Source organism: Balaenoptera ricei, chromosome 8 (assembly GCF_028023285.1).
Source record: "Balaenoptera ricei isolate mBalRic1 chromosome 8, mBalRic1.hap2, whole genome shotgun sequence".
In the NCBI taxonomy this organism is placed as follows: domain Eukaryota; kingdom Metazoa; phylum Chordata; class Mammalia; order Artiodactyla; family Balaenopteridae; genus Balaenoptera; species Balaenoptera ricei.
In genome coordinates this window covers 42980965-43006282 of record NC_082646.1, presented here as the reverse complement: position 1 = coordinate 43006282, position 25318 = coordinate 42980965, and the positions used below count along the sequence as shown (strand labels likewise).

At 41.7% G+C, this 25318-nt stretch overlaps 1 protein-coding gene across 1 annotated transcript; it reads left to right on the top strand.

Annotated features, from left to right (window-relative positions):
• Positions 1-815: 815 nt before the first annotated feature.
• LOC132370147 (germ cell-less protein-like 1) lies at positions 816-1962 on the top strand. Its single transcript, XM_059929898.1, is given in 2 exon segments — positions 816-1451; positions 1453-1962. Coding segments are annotated over 2 exon segments (1146 nt in total).
• The last annotated feature ends 23356 nt before the right edge of the window (positions 1963-25318 follow it).

Genomic DNA, 25318 nt, shown 5'->3' with positions numbered 1-25318 from the left:
TAAATTGATACAACCACTATGGAGAACAGTATGGAGGTTCCTTAAAAAACTAAAAATAGAATTACCATATGACCCAGCAATCCCACTACTGAGTATATACCCAGAAAAAAGACATAATTCAAAAAGACACATGCACCCCAATGTTCATTGCAGCACTATTTACAATAGCCAGGTCATGGAAGCAACCTAAATGCCCATCGACAGACAAATGGATAAAGAAGATGTGGTACATATATACAATGGAATATTACTCAGCCATAAAAAGGAATGAAATTGGGTCATTTGTAGAGACGTGGATGGACCTAGAGATTGTCATACAGAGTGAAGTAAGTAAGAAAGAGAAAAACAAATATCGTATATTAATGCATACATGTGGAATCTAGAAAAATGGTACAAATGAATCAGTTTGCAGGGCAGAAATAGAGATACAGATGTAGAGAACAAACATATGGACACCAAGAGGGCAAAACGGAGGAGGGTGGTGGTGTGGTGAATTGGGAGATTGGGATTGACATGTATACACTAATATGTATAAAATAGATAACTAATAAGAACCTGCTGTATTAAAAAAAATAAAATTCAAAAAAAAAATGTTAGCCTGCGGTCCGGACGCACGGCGCAGGCAGACGCGGGGGGCGGGGCGGAGGATGGAGGCAGTAGCGCCCTCTGCAAAGGTCCGGGCTGCGCGTGAGAAGGTGGCGGTGTAGGGACGCGGGCCACGTGGAGGTCGGCGGTGGCGGCCGGGCCATGGCGGGAGACCGCCTTCATCGGGCTCCCTGGGGTGCGTTCTCTGAAGTCTCTGCGAGCCGTGACCCATGGGCTCTCTGAGCAGCCGGGTGCTGCGCCCCCAAGGGCGAGCCCGAGCCCAGCAGGAGCCGGGTTCTGGGGCTGGGGGCTCGGCCCGGAGGCCGGAGACTGGTGGCGACGCGGCCGCCCACGGCTTCTGTTACTGTCCGGGCAGCCGCAAGCGCAAGCGGGGCAGCGGGGCCTTCTGCTACTGTCACCGCGATTCCGAGACAGACGAGGATGAGGAGGAAGGGGACGAGCAGCAGCGACCCCTCAACACCCCTCGGAGGAAAACACTGAAGAGTACATCCAAATATATTTATCAAACATTATTTTTAAATGGTGAAAACAGTGACATTAAGATTTGTGCTCTAGGAGAAGAGTGGAGCTTACACAAAATATATTTATGTCAATCTGGCTACTTTTCTAGTATGTTCAGTGGTTCATGGAAGGAGTCCAGCATGAGTATTATTGAACTGGAGATTCCAGACCAGAATATTGATATAGAAACACTGCAGGTGGCATTTGGGTCATTGTATCGAGATGATGTCTTAATAAAGCCCAGTCGAGTTATTGCCATTTTGGCAGCAGCTTGTATGCCGCAGTTGGATGGTTTAATACAGCAGTGTGGCGAGACAATGAAGGGAACAATTAATGTGAAAACCCGTATGTGGCTATTACACATCAGCAGGGACCTATGGACTGGATTCTGTAAAGAAAAAGTGCCTTGAATGGCTTCTAAACAATTTGATGACTCACCAGAATGTTGAACTTTTTAAAGAACTCAGTATAAATGTCATGAAACAACTCATTGGTTCATCTCACTTATTTGTGATGCAAGTGGAGATGGATGTATACACAGCCCTTAAAAAGTGGATATTCCTTCAACTTGTGCCTTCTTGGAATGGATCTTTAAAACAGCTTTTGACTGAAACAGATGTCTGGTTTTCTAAGAGGAGAAAAGATTTTGAAGGTATGACCTTCCTTGAAACTGAGCAAGGAAAACCATTTGTGTCAGTATTCAGACATTTAAGGTTACGGTATATTATCAGTGATTTGGCCTCTGTGAGAATTATCGAACAAGATTCTCTGGTACCTTCAGAATGGCTATCTTCTGTGTATAAACAGCAGTGGCTTGCTATGCTCCGGGCAGAACAAGACAGTGAGGTGGGGTAAGTATGGTACATCATAGCATTGTTCATTAAAAATATATATATATTTTTTTACTGAAAGATAGTTAATTTACAATATTGTGTTAGTTTCAGGAGTACAGCAAAGAGATTCAGTTATTTTCTGTTATAGTTTATTATAATATTATATATAATATAACATTATATAATAATATAATTATTATAATATAATTTAATATAATATATATAATATATTTATTATAATATATAATAATATACTGAATATAGTTCCCTGTGCTATACAGTAAATCCTTGTTGCTTATCTGTTTTATGTATAGTAGTTTGTATCTGTTAATCTCATACTCCTAATTTATCCCGCCACCCCTCCCTTTCCCCTTTGGTAACCATAAGTTTGTTTTCTTTGTCTGTGAGTTCTTCTGTTCTTTTTATAGATCCATTTGTATTATTTTTTTGGATTCTGCATATAAGTGAAATCTTAATTGTCTTTTTCTGTTTGACTTATTCCACTTAGTGTGATATTCTCTGGGTCCATCCATGTTGCTGCAAATGGCAATATTTCGTTCTTTTTTGTGACTGAGTAATACATATGCCACTGTATATAAATATGCCACATCTTCCTAAACCAGTCATCTGTTGATGGGCCCTTGGGCTGCTTCGGTGTCTTGGCTCTTGTGGATGGTGCCGCTATGAACATTGAGGTGCATGTATCTTTTTGAATTAGAGTTTTCATCTTTTTGGGGTGTATGCCAAGGGGTGGAATTGCTGGGTGTGGTGGCTCTAATTTTGGTTTTTTGTGGGATCTCCACGCAGTTTTCCATGAGGGCTGCACCAGTTTACATCCCCACCAGCGGTGTGGGAGGGTTCCCTTTTCCCCACACCCTCTCCAGGTTTATTGTTTGTGGACTTTTTGATGGTGGCCATTTTGACTGGTGTGGGGTGATATCTCGTGGTGGTTTTGATTTGCATTTCTCTAATGGTTATTGATGTTGAGCATCTTTCCAGGTGCCTGTTGGCCATCTGTGTGTCATCTTTGGAGGGGTGTCTGTTTGGGTCTTCTGCCCATTTTTTGATTGGGTTGTTTGTTTTATTGAGTTGTATGAGCTGTTTGTATATTTTGGATATTAGCCCCTTGTGGGCACATCATTTGCGGATATTTTCTCCCAGTCCCTAGGTTGTCTTTTCGTTTTGTTTGTGGTTTCCTTTACAGTGCAAAAGCTTTTAAGTTTTTTTAGGTCAGGTCCCATTTGTTCATTTTTGCTTTTATATCTCTTTTGCCTTGGGACACTAATCTAAGAAAATATTGCTACAGTTTATGTCTGAGAGTGTTTTGCCTTTGTTCTTTTCTGGGAGTTTTGTGGTGTCATGTCTTATACTTGGGTATTTAAGCTATTTTGAAGTTTTTTGGGGTATGGTGTGAGGGAGTGTTCATATTGATTTGCATGTGGCTGTCCAGCTTTCCCACCACCACTTGTTGAGGAGACTTTTTCTCCATTGTATTAATATATTATTGCCTCCATTGTTGTCAATTAATTGACCACAGGTGTATGGATTTTGCTATGAATTTTTAAATGTATTCATTATGTTGAAAAACCAGTAACAGTATTAAAATCAAGAGCTGTTAGAGAAAAAAAAAATGTTCTAGGTGGAAAAACAAACGAACACAAGAAAAGAAATAAACATAGCCATGGCAGGCTCCGATAAGTCCTCATCAGCAAGAAGTCATCACAGGAAAGGATTTCACAATGGGAGGGAGCTGCTTAGATTAAGTCAAGGACAGTCTCTCTGAAGAGGTGACGTTTGCACAGACTCCTGATTGGATGCACATGAGCCAGCCATGAGAGCTGGAACAAGAGCCTCTGGGACCAAGAGCAAATGCTGAGGTCCAGAGGTGGGACAGGGCTCTGTGGGTATTTGGAATAGAAAGGAGCAGAGTGTAACTGCTTTGTAAATTTCAGAGCAGGGGAGCTAGGGCTGTCGAAACGATTCAGTGAGACAAAGGGTGTAGAGTACATAGTAGATACTCAATAAGTGCTATCTGTCTATCAATCATCATCATCATATGAGTTTTTAGAGTTAGGAGGGAGATCATGCAGGTCACTGCAGCCCACGGTAGGAAATCTGGGTTTTCATCTAAAAAGAACTGCAAGTCATTGATGAGGAGTTTGCACATTTAGTGACATGGTCTGATTTATTGTTTTAAAAATATCCCTGGGCTGCTCAGTGAAGAGAGATTAGAGCAGGACAAGAGTGGAAGCAGGGAGATGAGTTAGGAGGCCATTATAAGAATCTGGACACGAGGTTACACAAGGTAAAATGCTTGAACACCCATCTCTTATTTTGATCTAAATACAATTCATAAAAAATGAAATTGTGGGACTTCCCTGGTGGCGCAGTGGTTGAGAGTCCGCCTGCCAATGCAGGGGACATGGGTTTGATCCCTGGTCCAGGAAGATCCCACATGCCACAGAGCAACTAAGCCCGTGCGCCACAACTACTGAGCCTGAGCTCTAGAGCCTGAAAGCCACAACTATTGAGCCCGTGTGCCACAACTACTGAAGCCTGCACGCCTAGAGCCCGTGCTCCGCAACAAAGAGAAGCCACTGCAGTGAGAAGCCCGTGCACCGCAACGAAGAGTAGCCCCTGCTCGCCGCAACTAGAGAAAGCCCACGCGCAGCAACGAAGACCCAACGCAGCCAAAAATAAATAAATTAATTAATTAATTTTTTTTAAAAATGAAATTTATGTGCTTTCGAGTTGGCTACCCACTTTTGACAGAAAAGTTTGTGTCTTCTGATGTTCATCGCGTTTAACGATGAACAAATTTATGTTGTTCTCTCAAGAATGCCACTGAGGTGCTTTCCAACACCAACGACCAATTCTGATTCTCCAGGCACCACCGGGGTGTCCTACAGGTAAATTAAATTCTGACACTACCAACCTGGGGTTAGCATCAGATCCCACAAGTTAAAGGGTTCAGTTGCACAAGACTGCCCTCACTTCAGACGCCAGTCACAAGTCCTGAGGCTTCTGTACTTCTGACAGACCGGCTAGAAGTTGGGAGTTCCCACCACCACCCCCTCAGGTTTGATAATTTGCTAAAACGGCTCACAGAACTCAGGAAGACAGTTCATTTGCTATATTATCAACTTATTATAAAGGCTAGAACTCAGGAACAGCCAAAGGGACGAGATGAAGAGGGCCAGAAAGTGAAGGGCAGTGCATGTAGCTTTCATGTCCTCTCTGGGGATGCCATCCTCCCAGTACCTCGATCTGTTCCCTGAACCAGAAGCTCTCCAAACCCTGTTATTTAGGGGTTTTTTTTCCCCTGGATGATTCATCATGTAGGCATGATGGGTTATTAACTCAATCTCTAGCCCCTCTCCCCTCCCGGGAGTCTGGGGAATGAGGCTGAAATTTCCAGGCTTCTAATCAAGATTTGGTCTTTCTGGCAACATGCCCCCATCCTGAAGCTATCTGGGGGCCCCACCAAGAGTATCTCATTAGAACAAAAAATATCCTAGCATCCTTATCACTCAGAATATTCCAAAAGGATTTAGGAGCTCTGTGTCAGGAACTGGAAATAAAGACCGAATATATATTTCTGATTATGCTACACCCACCATTGGACTAATTTAAGTATTTTATCTGATAATAACACTCTTGTTTATTGCATCTAAGGTAAAATATGTTAATAGTCTATAAAAAACTGCTCAGATCTGCTAGCATGGCATATGTCATGCCAGGTAGACTTGGTTATTTTGTAATAACTCATCGACTTCCCTGGGTATTACCCTCATAGGACTGTTAGCTTCCGAAGAACAGACCTGATGATTTTTTGTCTTTGCTTTGGCAAATGCTTAGCACAATCCCTAGTACATAATAGGTCCTCAATAAATGTTTCCCAAATGCACCAATGAATCCTATGTATTAGGGACTGAATGCCTGCGTCCCCTTCCCAATTTGTATGTAGAAATCCTAACCCCCAACATGATGGTATTAGGAGGTAGGGCCCTTGGGAGACGATTATGTCATGATTAGGTCTCATTCCTCATGGATGGGATCTGTGCCCTTATAAGAGGGGGGAACGGTCTCTCTCTGCATGCACTCCCCAAGGAAGGCCATGTGAGGACATGACCAGGAAGAGGGCCCTCAACAAGGACCTGACCAGGCTGGCACCCTGATCTCCAACCTCCAGCCTGAGAAATAAATGCCTGTTATTTAAACCACCCAGCCAGTGGCATTTTTTACAGCAATACAGGATGACGGAGACATTATGGAAGCACCTTGGTAAGAAATGGCCCCTTCCCTCAAGGAGCTTGTAATCCATTCAGGAAGAAAATAGAGACTTGAACACTTAAATAATCATTCTTTTTGCAACCCTCTTGGGAGAGAGATGCTGACATGTGGTTAAAGCTCTTAGATTTTGGAGTTAACCTGGTCTCTAAGCACACTCACTGTGTGCCCCTTGGTGAGTTACTACACCTCTCTGTGCTTTCCTGTCACTTTCTGCGAAGGGTGGCTGGGAGAAGTAGATAATCCACATAAAGTGCTTGGTTCAGTGCCTGGAACACAGAAAATGCTATCAATTTAAACCTCAAAGAGGGGATAATTTTTTTGTGCTGACTAACACAGATGTCAAGGCTAAAGCATTTGTTTGGGTTAATAAGAAACAAGATTGATAATGAGACGGCAGAAAGCATGTGTGATTTGGCATCCCCTGAACCCCAGAGGCTTGATCTCAACCCACACAGAGGTATCCGGTCTTCAAAAGAGCAACTGGCGTTGGCAGCCCCCTCCAAGACACTGGGACCTTGGCTGGGTCCTCCACGGGTCCCTGCTGTGGAACATCAGCTTGGGAACGATCCAGGCCATGGCTGTGACTGAACCATCTCCAAGAAGCCAGTCACTCTGCTTTGGGCTGGAGGGAGGTTTGGGCGGCCACGGCTGCCAATTTTAGCTAGGCGCTGGCCACGTGTTGGCAGTGAGGCTCTGGGAAAATGTGACCTCTTGTTTCATTCTATTCTGCACGGGCCTGTCTCCGGAGTGGGCTTTTGGCCCCCGCCACGGAGCTGGTGGAGAGCAATGAAGCAGTGGCTATTTCTCAGGCAGTTTGATTCACCAGCCTGGGTTCTACGCAGGTGACCAGTGCCAAGGAGGCTACCCGTGCCCACCTGGCCTCTCACCCCTACCCCAGCTGGAACATGGTGCCCTCCCAGCACTTCCCCCTAGCGGACTTGGCAATACCGAGGATTGAAAACACTTCAACGAGACTCAGAGCCAAACGGGCATGCTTCCCCCTCACTCTCACCCCAACCCCTTCCAAGCATCGCTATCAAAGGTATGACACACTTCAGAAAACCCAGATGGAGAAGCGCAGCAGAAAATAAAGATGGTGTGTCAAGCCCTTGAAGCATGAAATTCTTCAAAACTACACTGAAAATGGTATCTGACACGTTTCCGGAGCGTGACATTTTTACATAAAACTCGGTATGATTATGGGGTAACGTGCCCATCTTCTGATGCTTTTCTTTGCTGCCCAACATCTAGTTCAATGACACAGTCTGCTGCTCTCCCTCTCAATCGCGTTTTACTTCTTTTCTCTATTTTTTTCAACGTATCATTTAAATTGGAATTTATCCTATATCTTAGGTTTATTAGAGGGAGGCAGAAGATCATGGCGATGGAGTCTGTCTGGGTTCGAAGCTCAGCCTCACCACTTCCTGACGGGTAACCTGGACCAAGTTCTGTAACCTCTCTGTTGCCTCATCTGTAAAAGTGGGGCTTTTATGAAGCACAAATGAGACCATACGTGTAAATTACTTGAGGAGTACCTGAAACGTAGGAAGCCCTCAGTGAATGTTTACCGATACTACTCTTCTTCCCAAAGCCTCTGACCAGTCATTCGTATCATTACATCTTTTCCTTCTTTAGCTCCACTGATTACATAACAGGCATTTTGTTCATTCAGTTATCAGTCTTTTTAATGGAAGAGTTATGTATTTTAATTTATGATGATGATAAAATAATATTAAATAGCAGCAGTTAAACTTATTTAGTTTAACTAAATTGTGTGCTGGGCTCTATGCTCAGCTATTTATACACATCATCTCATTTAATCCTCATAGTGAATGGTTTCCAAAGGCTGGATGTGGACTCGTGCTGGCACAAGACTAAAGTTGTCATCAGTCTAAAATAAAGCCATTGGAAAACATTTTTCTTTAAAGATATCTTCATTTAAAGAAATTAATTCTTCCTATTCTTTTGGGGTTAAAATACTCTTTCTTTTATGGTGAGGGTAGATGATCGTTTATTTTTTGGAACATTCCTACATGAAAAAATAAATGATTGACAACCATGTATTAGTCACTAGACTGTTTTTGGTCCGTTGAATCCAATAGTCTAAAATCTGTTCCTCACTGCAATTCTGATGGGTAGATATTTATTATCCCCATTTTGCAATGGAGAAGCCAAGGCTCAGAGAGGTTATGGGACTGCCCAAGGTCACAGAGCTAGCAAAAGGCAGAGCCCAGAATCCTAGTTCTTAAGTCCTTAATAATAACATTTATTGAGTACCTACTGCATGCAGGACACACATCTCATTTCATTCTCATAGCTGCTCTGTGAAGAAGTGTGATTCCCCATTTGACAGACTAATGGAACTTGGGGAGTTTAGGAATTTGCCAAGGTCATAGAGTCTGAAAATATGAGAGCAGGATTGGAGCACAGAATTCTCTGAATCTGATTCCTGTTCTCTTTGCACCTACCATGTGCCAGACACCCTGAAGCTAGGCCCATCACAAATAGCTAAAAAATGTGCTCCAGCCTCAGGGGGCTCCCAGTCTCAACAAGGAGACAAACAACTTATCACAGTGCCGTGAGAGGCACTATATGAAGGTGTGTCCAAGACATTTTGAGAGCACTAATGAAGGAGAACTTTATTTTGAGGCCTTTGCAAACATTTCTGACAGTATTTTAGTATCTTGCTATATTGTATTTTAAAGAAGTCCGTATGAAACGTAAGGTTTCACGTGACTACTTTTTATGAACAGTTGACAGGATATCTGTTTTATTACAAGCATATTTCTTGTATTATAATATGCTGCCCTGATTAGTCCTTTGGCGAGCGTTTTCTGGGATCCCATTTTATTTTGAAGGTTGAAGGTGATTTTTTTTTAATAATAAAAAAGGCATGGAACACTTAAAATCCTGCAGCCTCTATCGTACCGTAAAGTGACAAAACATTTCTCCTTGTACCTTTAACTGTGCCAATTTGGAATTTTGGCAAAAGACCAAAAAGAACTTGCTTCTGCTCCCCTCCCCCAGCCCCAGCTCCACATTTAGATTTTTATTTACTAGTCTGTAAATAATGAAATAGGAAATACAAAGAGCAACTGAAGGTTAAATTACACCAGGGCAAAAAAAAAAGTATAGAAGCTAAATTTCACTTTAAGCCCCAAAGAGGCAGCAGGTGAAATGTCTTCAGGCCAAATCCTTCTCTCCAAATTGCACTGCAGAGGCTGAGTCAGGTGCTCTGAGCCCAAGGAACTCCCGCTGACGTCAATGCATACTTGGAAAACAGGCTATTAAAGCTACAGGCAGGCAGACAGACGGCCCTGACAGCAAAGTCGTGTCCTTGGACTTTGGGAATTGCCAAATCCTAACATTTGGAGAGGAATATATGGTGTAATAGGGCACATGCCTCCACAACTTATAGTGTCCTTGAATCTTGTTTGTTCAAAGTTAAAGATTCTCTGACCCAAGGCCTAGAAGCTAGGCTTGGATCATCCTATTTTATTTTGTTTTATCCACTTCCCAAGGGTCTATTCACTCTTTAACAATTATTTATTGAAGGACTTGCTATGAGCAAGGTCTAGACACATGGCAAAGCAAACAGAGACATGCATGGTCTAAGCCTGCATGGAGCCGAGTCTAGTTGAAAGCCAGATGTTAAATCAATCAAATCAGTCACACTAGTGAATGTGTAATATTGAATCCATAGACTCAGGAGTGAAATGACGTTCTTTAAGAGGGAGTAATCAGGGAACCTGACCTAGATTGAGGAGTCAGGAGTGGGAGGGTGAGGAAGAGATTTCCAGGCAAAGGCTAGGATGCAGGAGGGCCTGAGAGACTGGAGAGCAGAGGCAGGTTGGTGGGAGGGGAGCTGAGAGCTGGGCAGGACTAGACCAGGCAGGGCCTTCGGGGCCTAGTTAAAGATTTGATCTTTATCTTAAGAGTAATAGATGCGTTCAAAGCATTCTAAGATCAGGTTCCTATCTGATCAGAAAGGCCTTTTGGAAAGATACCCCAGCAGCTGTGTAGAGGAGAGAAGGGGTGGGAGAGGATGTCAGATAGTAATGTAGGAAGACCAGTCAGGAGACCATTGTGGTGGTCCAGCCAAGACCTGATGGTGTCTTGGCTGGGAAGGTGGTAATGAAGATGGAGAGGAGAAAAGAGATAAAGTTAAATGTGACTGGATATAAGCTGAGGGAGAAGGAGATGTTAAGGATGGTGCCTGGGCATCTAGCTTTCAGAGCTGGGTAGATGCTGGTGCCATTTGGTGAGATGGGGACCCTATAAAAGGACCAGGTGGTGAGGGAGAAGGCCACCTTTCAGTCTCAGCCACAGGAAGTGTGCAGTGTCTGTGAGATAGCTTAGTCAGGATGACTAAGTCTGAGCATGAGACTGGAGACAGAAAGGCCAGGGCTGGAGACATAATCTTGGGGGTCACCAGGTAGCCATGGACGTTTAAGATATGAATGAATTCCTCCAAACCAGGAGAGTGTACAGCATTGGAAGAGAAAAGGGCTTGGGTGTGTCTTCAGGAATTTTACCATGTGGCTTGAAAGAAGAAGATTAGTGTAAAAAGGCCTGAGATGGATTTGCTGGAAAATAATTCTCTCCCTTTTATGGGCCCCATTCAAGGCCTTTTATTAATAATTTGGTATTCTTTTAAAGAAAGCCCCCTAAATTGAAACTCTTTCTGGCTCCACAAAATCCGGTTGCACCTCTTGCATTCTTAGAGGTAGGAGGAAATTTAGGAACACAGGCGACCCACAAAACCAACAGAAGATAGTGTTTCATGCAGGAAGACTGGCTCCAATATCCAAAGCTGCTGAATGATTAGGTAAAATGATGGTCAGAAAGGTAGGAAGGCAGGATGTGAGGGAGAGCTGAGGACCCTTCCCAGGTTTCCAGCTTCTGGGATAGGGCAGGTGGTGGTGCCAAGGTAGGAATTCAGGAAGAGGAGCAGGACTGGCCCAGCCCCAGGGCCACACGGAACTCCCTTTCCATCATGGAAATCAAACATCAAGATCCCCATGGGACTCAACCTCTTTTCTTGAAAACATTACCTTTTCCTTCAGCCATTCTCGTTAGTTTCTTCTGCACAAGCTCCACGTTCAGAAACTGAAGCCTGCCTTCCAGTAAGGTCCAAGCAGCCCTGAGTAGTGTACTCCATCGCCAAACTTCCTCATTCCAGACTCCATCTCAGTGGTTCCCCACTGGAGCTGCCTTTCACAGCCTTGCTTACTTGTCAATTAAAAAAAAAACCCATTTTCTGCTTCTAAGCCACATCTCCCCCTCTTATATTTGTGCCATTGGATTTTTTTACCCAAATGCAGCACCTTACACTTGTCCTTGATAAATTTCAAACCTGTAGATTTAGTCCATCTCTATAGTTTATGAAAGATGCTGTCCAGTCCTGATTCTTAATGTAATGTGTCTTCAGGGATATCTGTACTATACTGTGACATGGTCTCCAGTACAGAGGTCAGCAGAAGGCAGGCTAATGATTGGTAAGTCACATATTGTAGCTGGCAAATTATGAGAATTGTGACTGCACAATATAACATGTTCTCTGCTTACACAAAGTTAGATTACACCTCGTTGAACATTTATGCTAGCATATATATTTTTTTAAATGTGTAAATTTGTTTATTTATTTATTGTCCATGCCATGCAGCATGTGGGATCTTAGTTCCCCGACCAGGGATGGAACCCGGACCCCCTGCAGTGGAAGTGCAGAGTCTTAACCACTGGACCGCCAGGGAATTCCCTGCCATATATTTTTTATCTCACTCATTTAAATTAGAGTTACAGGTGTCAACATGGACAAATCATAATATAATGTTGAGACAAAACAACTTGCAGAATAATATGTGCAGTATTATATTTATTTATATAAAGTTTTAAAATATGTAAAAACACCATGCATTGTTTGTGAATTTGTATGTGCATGGTATAAAAATATGCAAATAAATGATAAACATCAAATTTAAGAGAGTGATTGCCTTTGAGGGGGAGGAAAGGGAAAGACATTGGGAAAGGGTCCTAGGAACCTTCAACTATATCTATAAAAGTTATTTTTAAGTTTTTAAAACATCTGAAGCAAATAGAGCAAAAATGCTAAGATTTGACAAGAATCGGTACCTGGGAGCTTATTTTATTATTCACTCTACACTTTTTGAGGTGCTTAAAATATTTCTAAACTTTTTTAAAGTTCACAATCAAGGGAGGAAATAATAAGTGATACATGAGCGGTATTGACAAAAGATTATGGGAGGACAGGAGAAGGAAACATTAATTTTAACAGGAGAATTTATGTTGCTAACTTCATCATCAATAGAAATATAGCCAATGTATGTACCTGGTTCTTCTAATTCAATAAACATTTATTAAGCACCATGATGTTAGTTGTTAGAGGCACAGGGATGAATACAGCAGTCTGTAACATCAAATCATACTGTCTGAAAAGGGAACAATGGACCTAGAGACTGTCACACAGAGTGAAGTCAGAAAGAGAAAAATGAAAATCACACATTAATGCATATATGTGGAATCTAGAAAAATGGTATAGATGATCTTATTTACAAAGCAGAAATAGAGACACAGACGTACGGACGCCAAGGGGGAAAGAGGGGAATGGGATGAATTGGGAGATTGGGATTGACATATATATGCTCTTGATACTATGTATAAAATAGGTAACTAATGAGAACCTACTGTATAGCTCAGGGAACTCTACTCAATGCTCTGTGGTGAACTAAATGGGAAGGAAATCCAAAAAAAAGGGGGAATATATGTATACATATACCTGATTCACTTTGCTGTACAGTAGAAACTAACACAATATTGTAAAGCAATTATACTCCAATAAAAATTAATTTTAAAAAATTTAAAAGAAAATAAAAAGGGAACAGACTTCATAGACAGTGAAATGATAACCAGGCAATGTTATGTTAGGGTTAAGTAAAAGGTTTTGAGACACCTATACCTGCCTGGGTAGGTGGGGGAAAGCTTCACAGAAGGGGAATCTCTAAGAAATAGAAAAAGATAAGAGCGAAAGGGAAGAGCAAAAACCAGGTGACAGGTACAGAATGTATTAAGATATGGAGTTGTGAAAGTTCCAGGTGACTAAAGATGAGCCTGGAGAGAGTGTAGTTTGTGAATGGCTCTGCATGGTGTGCTGAACGCCTGTCTCTTGCCAATAAATATTTGTGGGACGAAGAGAGGGAGAGAGGAAAGTATGAAAGTGCATCTCAACCTGTAGACAAAGTGTAGCCAATGGGAGCTTTTCATAAAGGGAGTGACAGGATATGATTAGGATGGATGAGAAGGAAAACGTTGGCTGGAGTTGAGGGGAGAGAGAGTGGGGGAAAATGGAATGCTTTCACCTCGGTGCAGGAGAGAGATATTGAGGACCCGAACTAAGACCAGGCAATAGAGAGTGAGAGGAGAGACTCATTTGAGAGAAATGTTTGAAGTCGAGGCAGGACAACTGAATAACTGATTAGTTGTAGGAGGTGGCAAAAAGGAAGAGAAGGAAGAGGTTGAACACTTTTTTAAAAATTCCAGTTGACTGGTTAAATTAACTTTATAAAAGTATGCTTTACATAAAATTAAAATGTGTCAATTTTAAGTATATAGTTTTGATGTTTTGACAAATATATACACCCATATACACATATATAATATATAATATATACATAATATATAATATAATACATATATAATATATACACAACCAAGACATGAAATATTTTCATCATCTCAAAAGTTCTCTTACACCCTTGACAGTCAGTAAACAATTCCCCTATGCCGCCCAACCCAGATAAACACTGATATGCTTTCTGTCCCTATAAATTAGTTTTTTCTTTTCTAGAGTTCCATATAGGTAGAATCTTACAATATGCACTCTTTTTTGTGTGTGGTTTCTTTCACTCAGCATAGTATTTTTGAAATTCATATAGAATGCTGTCTGTGTCAGTAGTTTGTGCCTTTGTTTTGCTGAATAGTATTCTGTTGAGTGGATGTACCAAATTTTATTTGCTTATATGTACCAATGGTCACCTGTTGATGGATGTTTTTGTTGGTTTCCATTTGGGGCTACTACAAATGAAGCTGTTATGTACATTTCTGTACAAGTCTTTCTGTGAAATACGTTTTTATTTCTCATCAGGGAAATAACTAGGAGTGAATTGCTAGAGCACATGGTAAATGTAAACTTAACTTTACAAGAAACTGCCAAACAATTCTCCAAAGTGTTTGCACCATTTTGTATTCCCACCAGCAATATACGTTGCTCCATGTCCTTGCCAACACTTGCACTGTTGGTCTTTTTAATTTTAGACATTGTTGTGGATATATAGTGGTATTTTATGGTGGTTTTAATTTTCATTTATTTGATGGCTAATGATGTTGAGCATTTTTTTCATGTGCTTGTTCATTTGTATATATTCTTTTTTGAAGCGTCTTTTGGTTGTAAGAGTTCTTTATATACCTTGAGAGATTGGAAAGGTAGAGAAGGCATTAACTGAGATTAGGAGCTGTAGGGAAAGAGCTGGAAATAGTGTTCTCAAGCCCAAGAGAGAGTGATCCAAAAACAGGTTGAATTTCAAGAAGTAGAGGTCCATCTAACAGTGTCAAATGTCACCACAAGTTCAAGTGAAAAAAGACTGAAAAAATGGATGGTTGAGTTTTCAGCCATGGTTTTTAAACTGTGGGTGACTCTCTGTTAGAAGTCAATTTAGTGGAGCTTCACCAGTATTTTTTTTAATGAAATAGAATGGAAAAGTGCATTGCAGTTACTAAGGTTAAGTGCAGTTTCATGAAACTTATTTTGTTATATATGTGCATTAGGTACTGGGTCACAGTGTAAAATACATACTTTACTTTGGATTATGGTAGAAGAAAATCTTGGAAGAAGAAGGGAGACCACAGAAGTCCTTTCCAACGTTATCCTGGTACAGGATGGTGGCAGAGGATATGGACTCAGTTGCCTCTGGGTTTAAGCCCTGGTGTCTTCCTCTTTGTTAGATCTTTGTATAATCTTGAATATTATGGAAACTCTCTAATTCTCACTTTCCTTAAGTGTAGGTTGTGAATAATGATAATATTTACCCAAAGTGCTGTTGACAGAGTTGCTTTTGTGCACACTGGGGAACCCGGTGCCTCTCCCACAGGATGGACACAGCCAGTGGAGTCTGGGCTGGATTTCAGTCCCCATCCCCTCTGCTAGGCTACCTGGTATAAGACTAACCTGCACAAGCTTTTGCCCTATGAGGATTAAGTGGGGTTCTACTCGTAAACCACTGTGCACAATGCTTGGAACAGAGCAAGCTCTCCATAACCATCGGCTGTTGTCGATACTGGCTGTTATTCTTGTTAGGGCAGAAGCCAGATCCCACTAGGTTAAGGAGGTGGAGATAATGCATAGGGGCTTTTCTTAAAAAGTTTGGTTGATGAACAGGGCATAGAGCCAATATTTTGTAATACCTGTAAATGGAAAGTAATCTTTAAAAATTGTATAACAAATTTTTAATTTTTAAAAAGAAAAAAAAGTTTGGTTGATGGAAACAACCCAATGTTCATCAACTAAAGAACAAAATGTGACACAATGGAATACTATTCAGTCATAAAAAAGGAATGAAGTACTAATACATGCCACAAAGTGGATGAACCTAGCTAAGTGAAGGCAGCTAGTCACAAAAGGCCACAGACTGAATATGAAATATTCAGAATAGGCAAACCCACAGAGAGAACAAGCAGACTAGTGGTTGCCAGGTGTGGGGGAAGAGGGAATGGGGAGTGACTACTTAATGGTGATGGAGTTTCCTTTTGGGGTGATGAAAATCTTCAGGACTTGGGTAGTGGTGATGCTTGCCCCGCATCGTGAATGAACTAAATGCTATTAAACTGTACACTTTGAAATGGTTAAAATGATACATTTTATATGTATTTTACCATAATTTTTTTAAAAAGCCTTGTTCAACTTAAGGATGATTCATGGCTCTTTTATAACCTCCCCCCCTCAAAAAAAAACTGTTTGGGAGCACAGTGAGAAAGATTAGCTCAAGAAGGAAATTTCTTGAACATAGAATGGTACACGTAGGTTGCAGCAGCCGTTCAGAATGCAATACAGGGCTACCGTGTCGTCTATGACGAGAAAAAAAGAGCTATTACCCAGACATCGCTGGATCGTTTTTTTTTTTTCAAGAGGGTAGATAGAATCGAATCCAGCAAGGAACCAGAACCTGTGCCATCAACGTCAGGCGTGAGTGAAATTGCAGCTTGCCCTCCATCTCCTGTTGCCGACGATCCTTCAGCTCTACCATCTCCCACCTCCTCTCCCTCCTCCAGTCAGTAACTCTTCTTGCCTGTTCACTCAATGCCAGCCCCTGTATGCCAGCTGTTGTACTGTACTACTGTACTTTTCAAGGTACTGTACTGTAAGATTAAAGATGTTTTCTTAAAAAAAAAAAAAAAGGGAATTTCTGTGCAGCTCTAAAGGCTTCTTAAGGAGCTGTGTTACCTGCTGAGTGGTCCTAGGTGCCAACGCAGGACAATCTCCCTGATAGAAGCACCCTGAAATAGCGAGGTGGGCACGGATGGATCCTTCATGCCCTCATTAGATGTGGAGCGTATGCTCTTTCTCCGGGAAAGAGGAATAATAGGACAGATAATTAATAGTGATCCCCCATGACTGCCTCTCTGGCAGATAGGTGCTTGGCTATGGCCCCGGGAGGTTGGAAACTAAATAACTCTTTATTATAAACTGATTTTTCAGTGAATGGGACTATTGGTATTAATAATTAGAGTTAATTTACTATTATGTACACCATTGAGTGGCATGACACTGTGTAGAATTTGGAGCACAAGATGATTTTTTAAAATGCTTTGCATTGTGGTACAGGTATTTGACTCCGCTCCAATACATTTACTTTTTTGATTATGTCTGACTCGGGATAATTTGAAAATCATTTTGCAATCCCAGAGGTGGGCCATGCAGGCATCCTTCTTCTGGTTTCTTTCCTCCCCCAAACATGCATGGCATTCCCCATTCTAAGAAATTTTAGCCTTAGACTAAAACCAGTTTTTTTTTTTAATTCTGTAAATAAAATTATTGAGAGTGGACTATGTTAGAATGATCATGGCAGTAATTAATGTGTCTCAGTCTAATCTGCCATAAAACATTTTGGCAATATCTACTAGTCAATAATACTTAAATCTCCTTGTTAGTCATTCATTCAATTTTTGAGGCCATGTAGCAGGTGCAGGAGATGCAGAAATAAATAAGATGTGATTATTTCTCTCTAGGAACCACTGGTATAGTAGAGGAAACAGGCATGGAAACAAATATTTGCTCTCAAATTTAATAAATGTAAGGAAAAAGCAATCAACTCAATGTGGGGTTGAGGCCTTCGGTGAAGATACATATGAGCGCTATCTAAAAATATTGCCTCCTTGTAGCCCAAAGACGTGATCCCACTTTCATTTATGTAGATCCAACCCAATCTGAGATTAAAATTCACCTATCTTCAGTGTGCCGCAGACTGTCTCTGTTTTAAACTATTGTTGATATTTTTGTTTTTTAATTTATTTTTAGTCTTATTGCATTAATAGTATTGCTTTTATTGACACAGTCCAGCATCTCTCCGTCAAGCTAAAAGAATGACAGGCAATAAAAAGCTTAATTGTTTTCCTAGCAAATGTCTCAGGCCCAAAGTTTATAAAAAAGAGCTTTCGGCCATCTGCAAGAAGACGGATGATCACATCTAGATTCCAGCTGTGGACCCATGTGTTACCACCCCAGGCTCTTGAACTCTTTAATCAGTAGAAATTAATAAGGCCAGATGAGAATTTCAGGCAAGGCTTTATAGGGGCTCATGCTACAGCACAAGGGAGCAAACACAAGATCAGGTGTTCTTGCTTGCTCCCCAACCAGGGGCAGGGGTGAGCTGGTCCCTTAAATGGGGAGAGGAAAGGGGTGGATGGGTGGGTTGGGGAGGAGGTGTAGCTCAGGTGGTCTGCCCACCCCCTTGGGGGTGCTGTGTTCAGGGATCACGCGCAATACCCTGCTTTTGCTCCCAGCACCTCAGAAACGGCAGTTGCTTTGTGGCCTTTTGGTATCCTATTGTTCATAATTGCCCCAACCATGCCTGCGTGCAGTTATTTTTAGGCCTTTATAGTTTCTTTGTATTCTGTTGCTTAAGGAGACTTTGTCCCGGTGCAAGCACTCTGGTGGAGTATCCCAGGTCCCAGCCTGTCTCACATTCAGACTCATCCATGCAGGACTTTAGACATCACAGGTGGTGTGTGATGTTTGTTCTTGGCTGATAAGCTGCCTCCCTCGGTCCCTGACCTGTCTCAGGGCAGTACAGTCCGGGTACGTTAGATCCAGGGCACTATGAAGACTTTGGCGACTAAGACATTAGTAGGATGATAAGTGAGCATAAATTTTACCTCTCCCAGGCCTCTACATAGATATTGTGGATAGTATTCCAAAGATTTTCTTCCCTCTGGCTGGGGAGAAGTCTCTTAAACATTGTCCCTGTGAAAGAATAAAGAGGAAAAGGTAAATCTGTGCTTGACTGGACCTTAAGGTCATCGCAACTCAGATCAGTTGTTCAGTCATTGATTCATGCATCAATATTTAGTGACTGCCTGCCCTATGCTAGGCACTGTCTGTGGTGCTAGGGCCAAAACACACTATACAGATAGGCTGATCTGTGGAATTTACAGTCTAGCAGGGGAGAAAGATAGGAAATAAGGAAACAAATAAAGCAATAATAGACCTCAAATCATTGCAGGAGTTGGGGGGCGGGGTGGCAGGCACCTTAGATTGGGTGGTAATAGCAATTAGAGCCAGGAGATTAAGGCCAGATGTCACCAAAGTAATGCCAGGAACTCTGGCTGGAGAAGTGGAGAGACTATAAAAATAGGAGTTTCGCTAGTCCACGAGAGTTCTATAAGAAGACTCGTAAAGGAAGCTGAGCCTGGAAAGAGGTATGATCTAGCTGTCATCAGTCATAGAATTTTAGAGCTTATCTAGCTGTTAGGGGCTGAATTGTGTCCCCCCCTCCCAAATTCATTTGTTGAACCCCTAACCCTCAGTACCTCAGAATGTGACTATATTTGGAGATAGGGCCCTTAAAGAGGTGATTAAGTTAAAATGAGGTCACAAGAGTGGGTCCTCATCCCATCTGACTGTCCCTCTAAGAAGAGTCTAGGACACACACAGAGACACCAGGGAAAAAGACCATGTGAACACACAGCAAGAAGGTGCCACCTGCAAGCCAAGGGCAGAGGTCTCGGGGGACACCACACCTGCCAACAGCTTGATTTTGGACTTCTACCCTGCAGAACTGTGAGAAAATGTATTTCTGTTGTGTAAGTCACCCAGTCTGTGGTATTTTGTTATGGCAACCCAAGCAAACTAATACACTAGCCCAGGATCACTCATATCAGATGCTTATTAATAAACAGGATCTGGGGTCCTGTGCCCCACTCCAGATTAACTAAATAAATATGTATGTGGGGAAACAGGTAGAATTCTAAATTTTAAACAAGCACTGTCTCCAAAAAAAAAAATCCATAATTGTAAAGATTTTACTACACCGAAGTTTGAGAACTACTGGTATTAAGACCAACTTGCTTATTATATAGATGAGAAAACTGGGGTCCAAAGAAGGAAAACAAGTTGGGGAGCAGGACCTGCCAGCCGGGTCCCCTAATGCTGCACTTGCTGCCCTGTCCCCTGCCCCAGCTGGAGCCTGGGAGGTGTGATGTTGGGAGTCAAATCAGACACAGCAGAGGCCGCCCAGCAATGCCGATTAGGCAGTTGGCAGTAGCAGCTCCAACAATCTGTCCCACTGGAACTGAGATTGAGGGCGAGTGGGTGTAGTGAGTAATGAGACCAACAGAAAGTAGAGAGAGAAGGTCCTTATCTCATAGCCATGCGCTGTGCTAACACAGCCCAGTCACACAGGCTCTTAATAATTCTATAATGAGATTCCATTATAGCCTCTCAACTCTTCTTGCTGTAGCTGAAACCTATTTCTTCTTATTTTTTCCACCTGGCAAAGAAAAATAATTGACCACTATTGTTTATAATAACCCGTCCTATAATTAAAGGCACTGACTGGTAAATTTCCATATTTTTCCTTGAATGAAAAACCATTGTTAACATTTTAGCAAAGCCCATTTTTTTACCCTTTTATCAATTTGTGTCCTTTTATAGTTTTCCAAATACTTCCCATACTAGGGGACCCCAAACTAGCCAAAATAAAAACTTAATCCATGACTATTGAATAATTATATCAATAATGAAGGAATAATTCTCCTTTTATTCCTCCCTCCTTCTAGGCTATGTTTGTGGCTAAAAAAATAATCTATGAGAACAATAACAACAAAAAAACGACCCATGCATTTACTCACAGAAAATCCATCATGCAAAATGTTAGCTTGTGAGTAATGCTTCAGTCTTAACACATAATTACCAGCTTGTACTGACCTGGTCTCTCACGGCCTTATGCAGTACTTTAGATGCCATATTCATTTTCTACCTTCTGATCGCCTTGTCTTTTACCTCAATCTTGTTTTGATCACCTTTCATTATAAAGCACTTTTTCTTTCTTTTAAATAATGAGAAAGTTGTTGTCAGGGGAAACCTGAGTTTTGCTATTTACTTAGCTGGAGCAGGGGCTCCCAGACAGGGAGGAAGGGATCTTCGGGGACAGGAATAGATCCCAGGCACATAAAGCAGCTACGTAAAAAAGGAAGGGCCTGAATGAAATCAGACTGGACCATATTTAAGAATTTACCAAAACACAACTGTTTCACATCACTCAAAAATGTGTGTATGTATGTATATATGTATGTGTATAGATATGCACATACATGTGTATAGTTTAACATGGATCTTGGCATACATAAGTATTAAGTACATGGTAGCAATTAATTATAAGAAGCAAAAGAAGGCAGAGAGGGGAGAGAAGGGGGAAAAGAAGAACATTTTTCCAGGCAGGCAGAGTATGCTTTCAAAGACAGTGGAACATTTTGTTAATGGACTTGACTGTAAGGGAGCACATGCTTGATTGGGAGGTATTATCATGGGCCCTGAGCTGTATGAGAGTCGAGGAGTGCATCCATCTAAATGCCTGACCATTAGGATCAGGAAAGCTAGTAGCTAATATAATCAAACAGTCCTTTGAGAATCAGTTCTGTTCACCAAGAGCTGCCCGGCTGGATCTGTTATTAGCATCACCATGACAGGATCCTGGTCATAGACTCTCAGAGTTGGAAAGGACTTTAGAAATCACTGCATCCAATATTCCACCCAGATATAATAAAGAGTACTACCTCATAAGATTATCATGAGAATCAGTAAGTTATTATTTGCAAGGCAATTGGAATAATGTCTGGCACATAATAAGGCCTCTACGAGTGTCAGTTAAATAAATAAACACCATCTGTTGAGTGCCCTCTAAGTGTGGCACTAATCAAGGTGTGGGTCTTATGTCCTATCATTCAACCCTCTCCCCAGCCCTTACTCCGTTTCATACACAAGGAAACTCAGCAAGATTAAGTGACTCATTCAATGCACAAGAAAGTGGTGTTGCTGGGATTCCAACTCAGCATGATTTCAAAGTCCACGTTGCTCTTACTGGGAACCATGACATTCCAGTGCCTTGGGCTAGGAGTCCTCCTTGGGCCTGAACGCTTCCACAGACAGAGAGCCCATCATTCTGAGAGCCCGTTCTATAGATCAAAACAAGCTCAATTGTTGAAGAAAAAAAAAAAAAAGTCTCCTCTGCATGGAGCTGAAATTGACCTCTGGTAGTTTCTTCTCATTGGGCTCCACAAAGCAAGTTTCTTAATTCTTCCACTCCACAGGCCTTCAGCTACGTGAGAACAGCCATCAGGAGAGAGAACAAACCAAAGCCTGTAAATCACTCATCAAACCAGTTTCGCTGCACTACGTCTAAGTGACTGTTCTGGGGAGTTGGGTCAAAACTGGAAGAGAAGGATCTGAACGCCAGACCCTGTGAACTTTTGTGTTTGCTTTCCAGAGACTCAGGGTTTCTGCAGCTGGTTAGACCTATGGGCAGAGACTGGCGATTGCTGGTGTGATGCAATAGGGCAGGGAGAGGGGGATCCCTGAGGAGACGGTTCCTGCCAGGTTTCATTTGCCACAAGCTTTAATGAAAGGGAGCCCTCAGTGGCCCAAGGGACTACTGGTGCTGTTGTGTTGGTGTCCAGTAGGGGTCCACAGAGAGGACCAGGAGGCCGGTAGGCAAGCATTGGAAACACTCAAAGAAATGAGAGAAAATTAGCCTGTGCTGGCTGCCAATAAGATAGGGGTTACAAACAGAGCTCTGGAGACCAACAGATTGGATCCCAAACCCAGCTCTAGCACCTAAATAACCATATGACCTCAGGTGTCTCTGCCTCCCCTCTGCCCCCATTTTCCTCCTCTAAAAAAGGAGATTGAAAAGAATGATTTCTACTTATACAATTTTTGTTAATGATTTACTGAGATAAATAAACTTCAGGTATTTAGAAAAGTGCCTGGCATTCCATAGTATGCAATAAACACTAGCTATTAATAGTTGAGAGTTTCTCATACATATAATTCTCACAGAGACATTGGGGCAGAAGTTATTGGCATCCCCTTTTGCAGCTGAAGCAACTAGGTTTAGAAAATTAGGTAACTTGCCCAAGGTCACTGAGTTATAGACTGAGGAGTGCAGATTTGCTGTCTCCAAGGCCCTCTTTTCACCTACATTCATAACCAATAGGAAAGCTCACAGACCAAGGAAATCAGCTCCACCAGGTCAGGGGGGTGGAGTGTGGGGAAGACAGGGGAGATGGAAAAGGAAGAGCGTAGCACTGGGGTGGAACCAGGGAGTTCAGTGAATAGAAGCCCAAATTAAAGCCTGATTAAAAGAAGAAGGCAAGTTCAACAGCTTAGAAGAAACCATCACAAAAGGTTTACTGGAGAGTATGCTGTGCAGATAACCAGCAACTTGTTCCAGAAAGAAAGCCTCCACCTTCCTAATGCTTTCATCCAGATGGGGATGTGGTCCCCATCCATTCAGTCTCCAGGCCCTAACACCCCACCCCTTTAATATAACGAGTCCTTTAATAAGGTACTGAAGGGGGTCAGAATATGCCACTCCAAAATATGCCACTTTGGTATAAGGATTATTTTTGAGCTGAAGAAATTAAGAAGCAGCAAACACGGAAGGAGCTCTTTGCCCTCCCTCTATCTGCCTAAAAACAGATAAAAAAGTTTCCTTTGTGAACATTTTCTCCTTTCCCTCTCTCGTACCAGGCAGAGAACAACCCTTACCACCGGAGATAGAAAGTCAGCCCCGAGATGGGTCTGCACAAACAGATCTTACTAAAATAACACTTATCTTCCATTAGTTTTCCCCATATATTTACCTTCCCACAATCTACTGCCCCCAGAAGCCCAAACCCCTTTTCCTTTGTCTTGTCATTTTTCTTCAAATATATTGCCCTTTGTTAAAATGGTATATAAGCCCCCAGGTCTAACCTCTTCTTTGGGTCTTCATTTCTTTTCTGCGAAGGTCTCTATGCACTAAAACTTAAAATATTAACATCAAATAAAATGTGTATGACTTTTCTTCTCTTAATCTGTCTTTTGTCAGTTTAATTCTCAGGCCTCAGACACATATGATAAGAGGATAGGGAAATAGTATTTTTACTCCTATTTTTTTTTACAGCTCGAAGCCTTTTATTCTGCAATCTGAGAGAGTTTAAAAGCAGATACCCTGGGGAAGGCAACACATTGATTTACAGACCATACTCTTGGACTGTAAATATATTTATCTTGTTTATTGGTGAAACACCAGTACCTAGCCTGGCACTTAAAAGAAGAGATAGATAGATGATAGATAGATAATGTTCCTGGTGAATTTGAGGTTCTTGATGTCTTGTCACAGAAAGAATTCAGTGAGAGGCAAAGTTATAGGTAAGAAGTGGATTTATTTAGAGAGAAACACTCCACAGAGTGTGGGCCATCTCAGAAGGTGAGAGAGAGCCTTGAAATATGGCACGGCTAGTTTTTATGGGCTGGGTGATTTCATAGGCTAATGAGTGGGAGGATTATTGCAATTATTTGGGGAAGGGGTGGAGATTTCCAGGAACTGGGCCACCGCCCACTTTTTGGCCTTTTATGGTTGTCCTCAGAACTGTCATGGCGCTGGTTGGTGTGTCATTTAGATGCTAATGTATTACAACGAGCGTATAATGAGGCGCAAGGTCTACTGGAAGTCAGTCTTCTACCATCTTGGACCTAGTTGGTTCTAACCAGTTTTTGTCATGTCCTATGGCTATGTCATTCTTTTAAAGGTTGTGCCCTGTCCCCTTCCCTCCTGTTTCAAATAGATATTCATTTGTAAGTAAATAAACAAACAAATAAATAAGTAAATAAATAACTGATATCAAAATATTTTCTGAGAAAAGGTTTATTAATGCCTGACAGTAAGTGCTCAATAAATGAGGAAATTAAATGATGTTACTGGAAAGGCAAGTCATGAAAGCAAAGAAAATCAAGTTAGCCAATTTCACAGTTTTATTGAATCAGTTTTATTACAGTTACTTTTAGCTGTTTGTGTAAGACTTGACATCTCTGGTTTCCAATTGTTTAGGAAAAGAAAAGACAGTAATCACAAGGAAGTGGCACACTTGATTAGGGTTATTTAAAAGTAATAAAAACGTAGGCGTGTGTGTGTGTGTGTGTGTGTGTCTCCAAATATTTTTGGAACTAATTGGTAAGGGACAGTTTTAACAGAGTGCATAGATTGAATAGGCCTACCCTATTTTAAGACTCAATAAATGTCTGAGAAATTAGCTGAACAGAACTGAATATATAAATGGAACTGAATTCAGAAAGAGAGTTTTCAAGCAAAGGTAAACTTTGCCTTAAGACATAGTTCAGGCTGGTCCTCTGTACCTACTGGGTCGGTACATTATTTTGGTGCAATTGAAGAGTTTATTTTATCCTGAGCTGAGAAGTAGCTTAATGCGTATTCTCATTGCTCAGAGTGGGGACCTCCTCCTGTTTTAATGTTTTC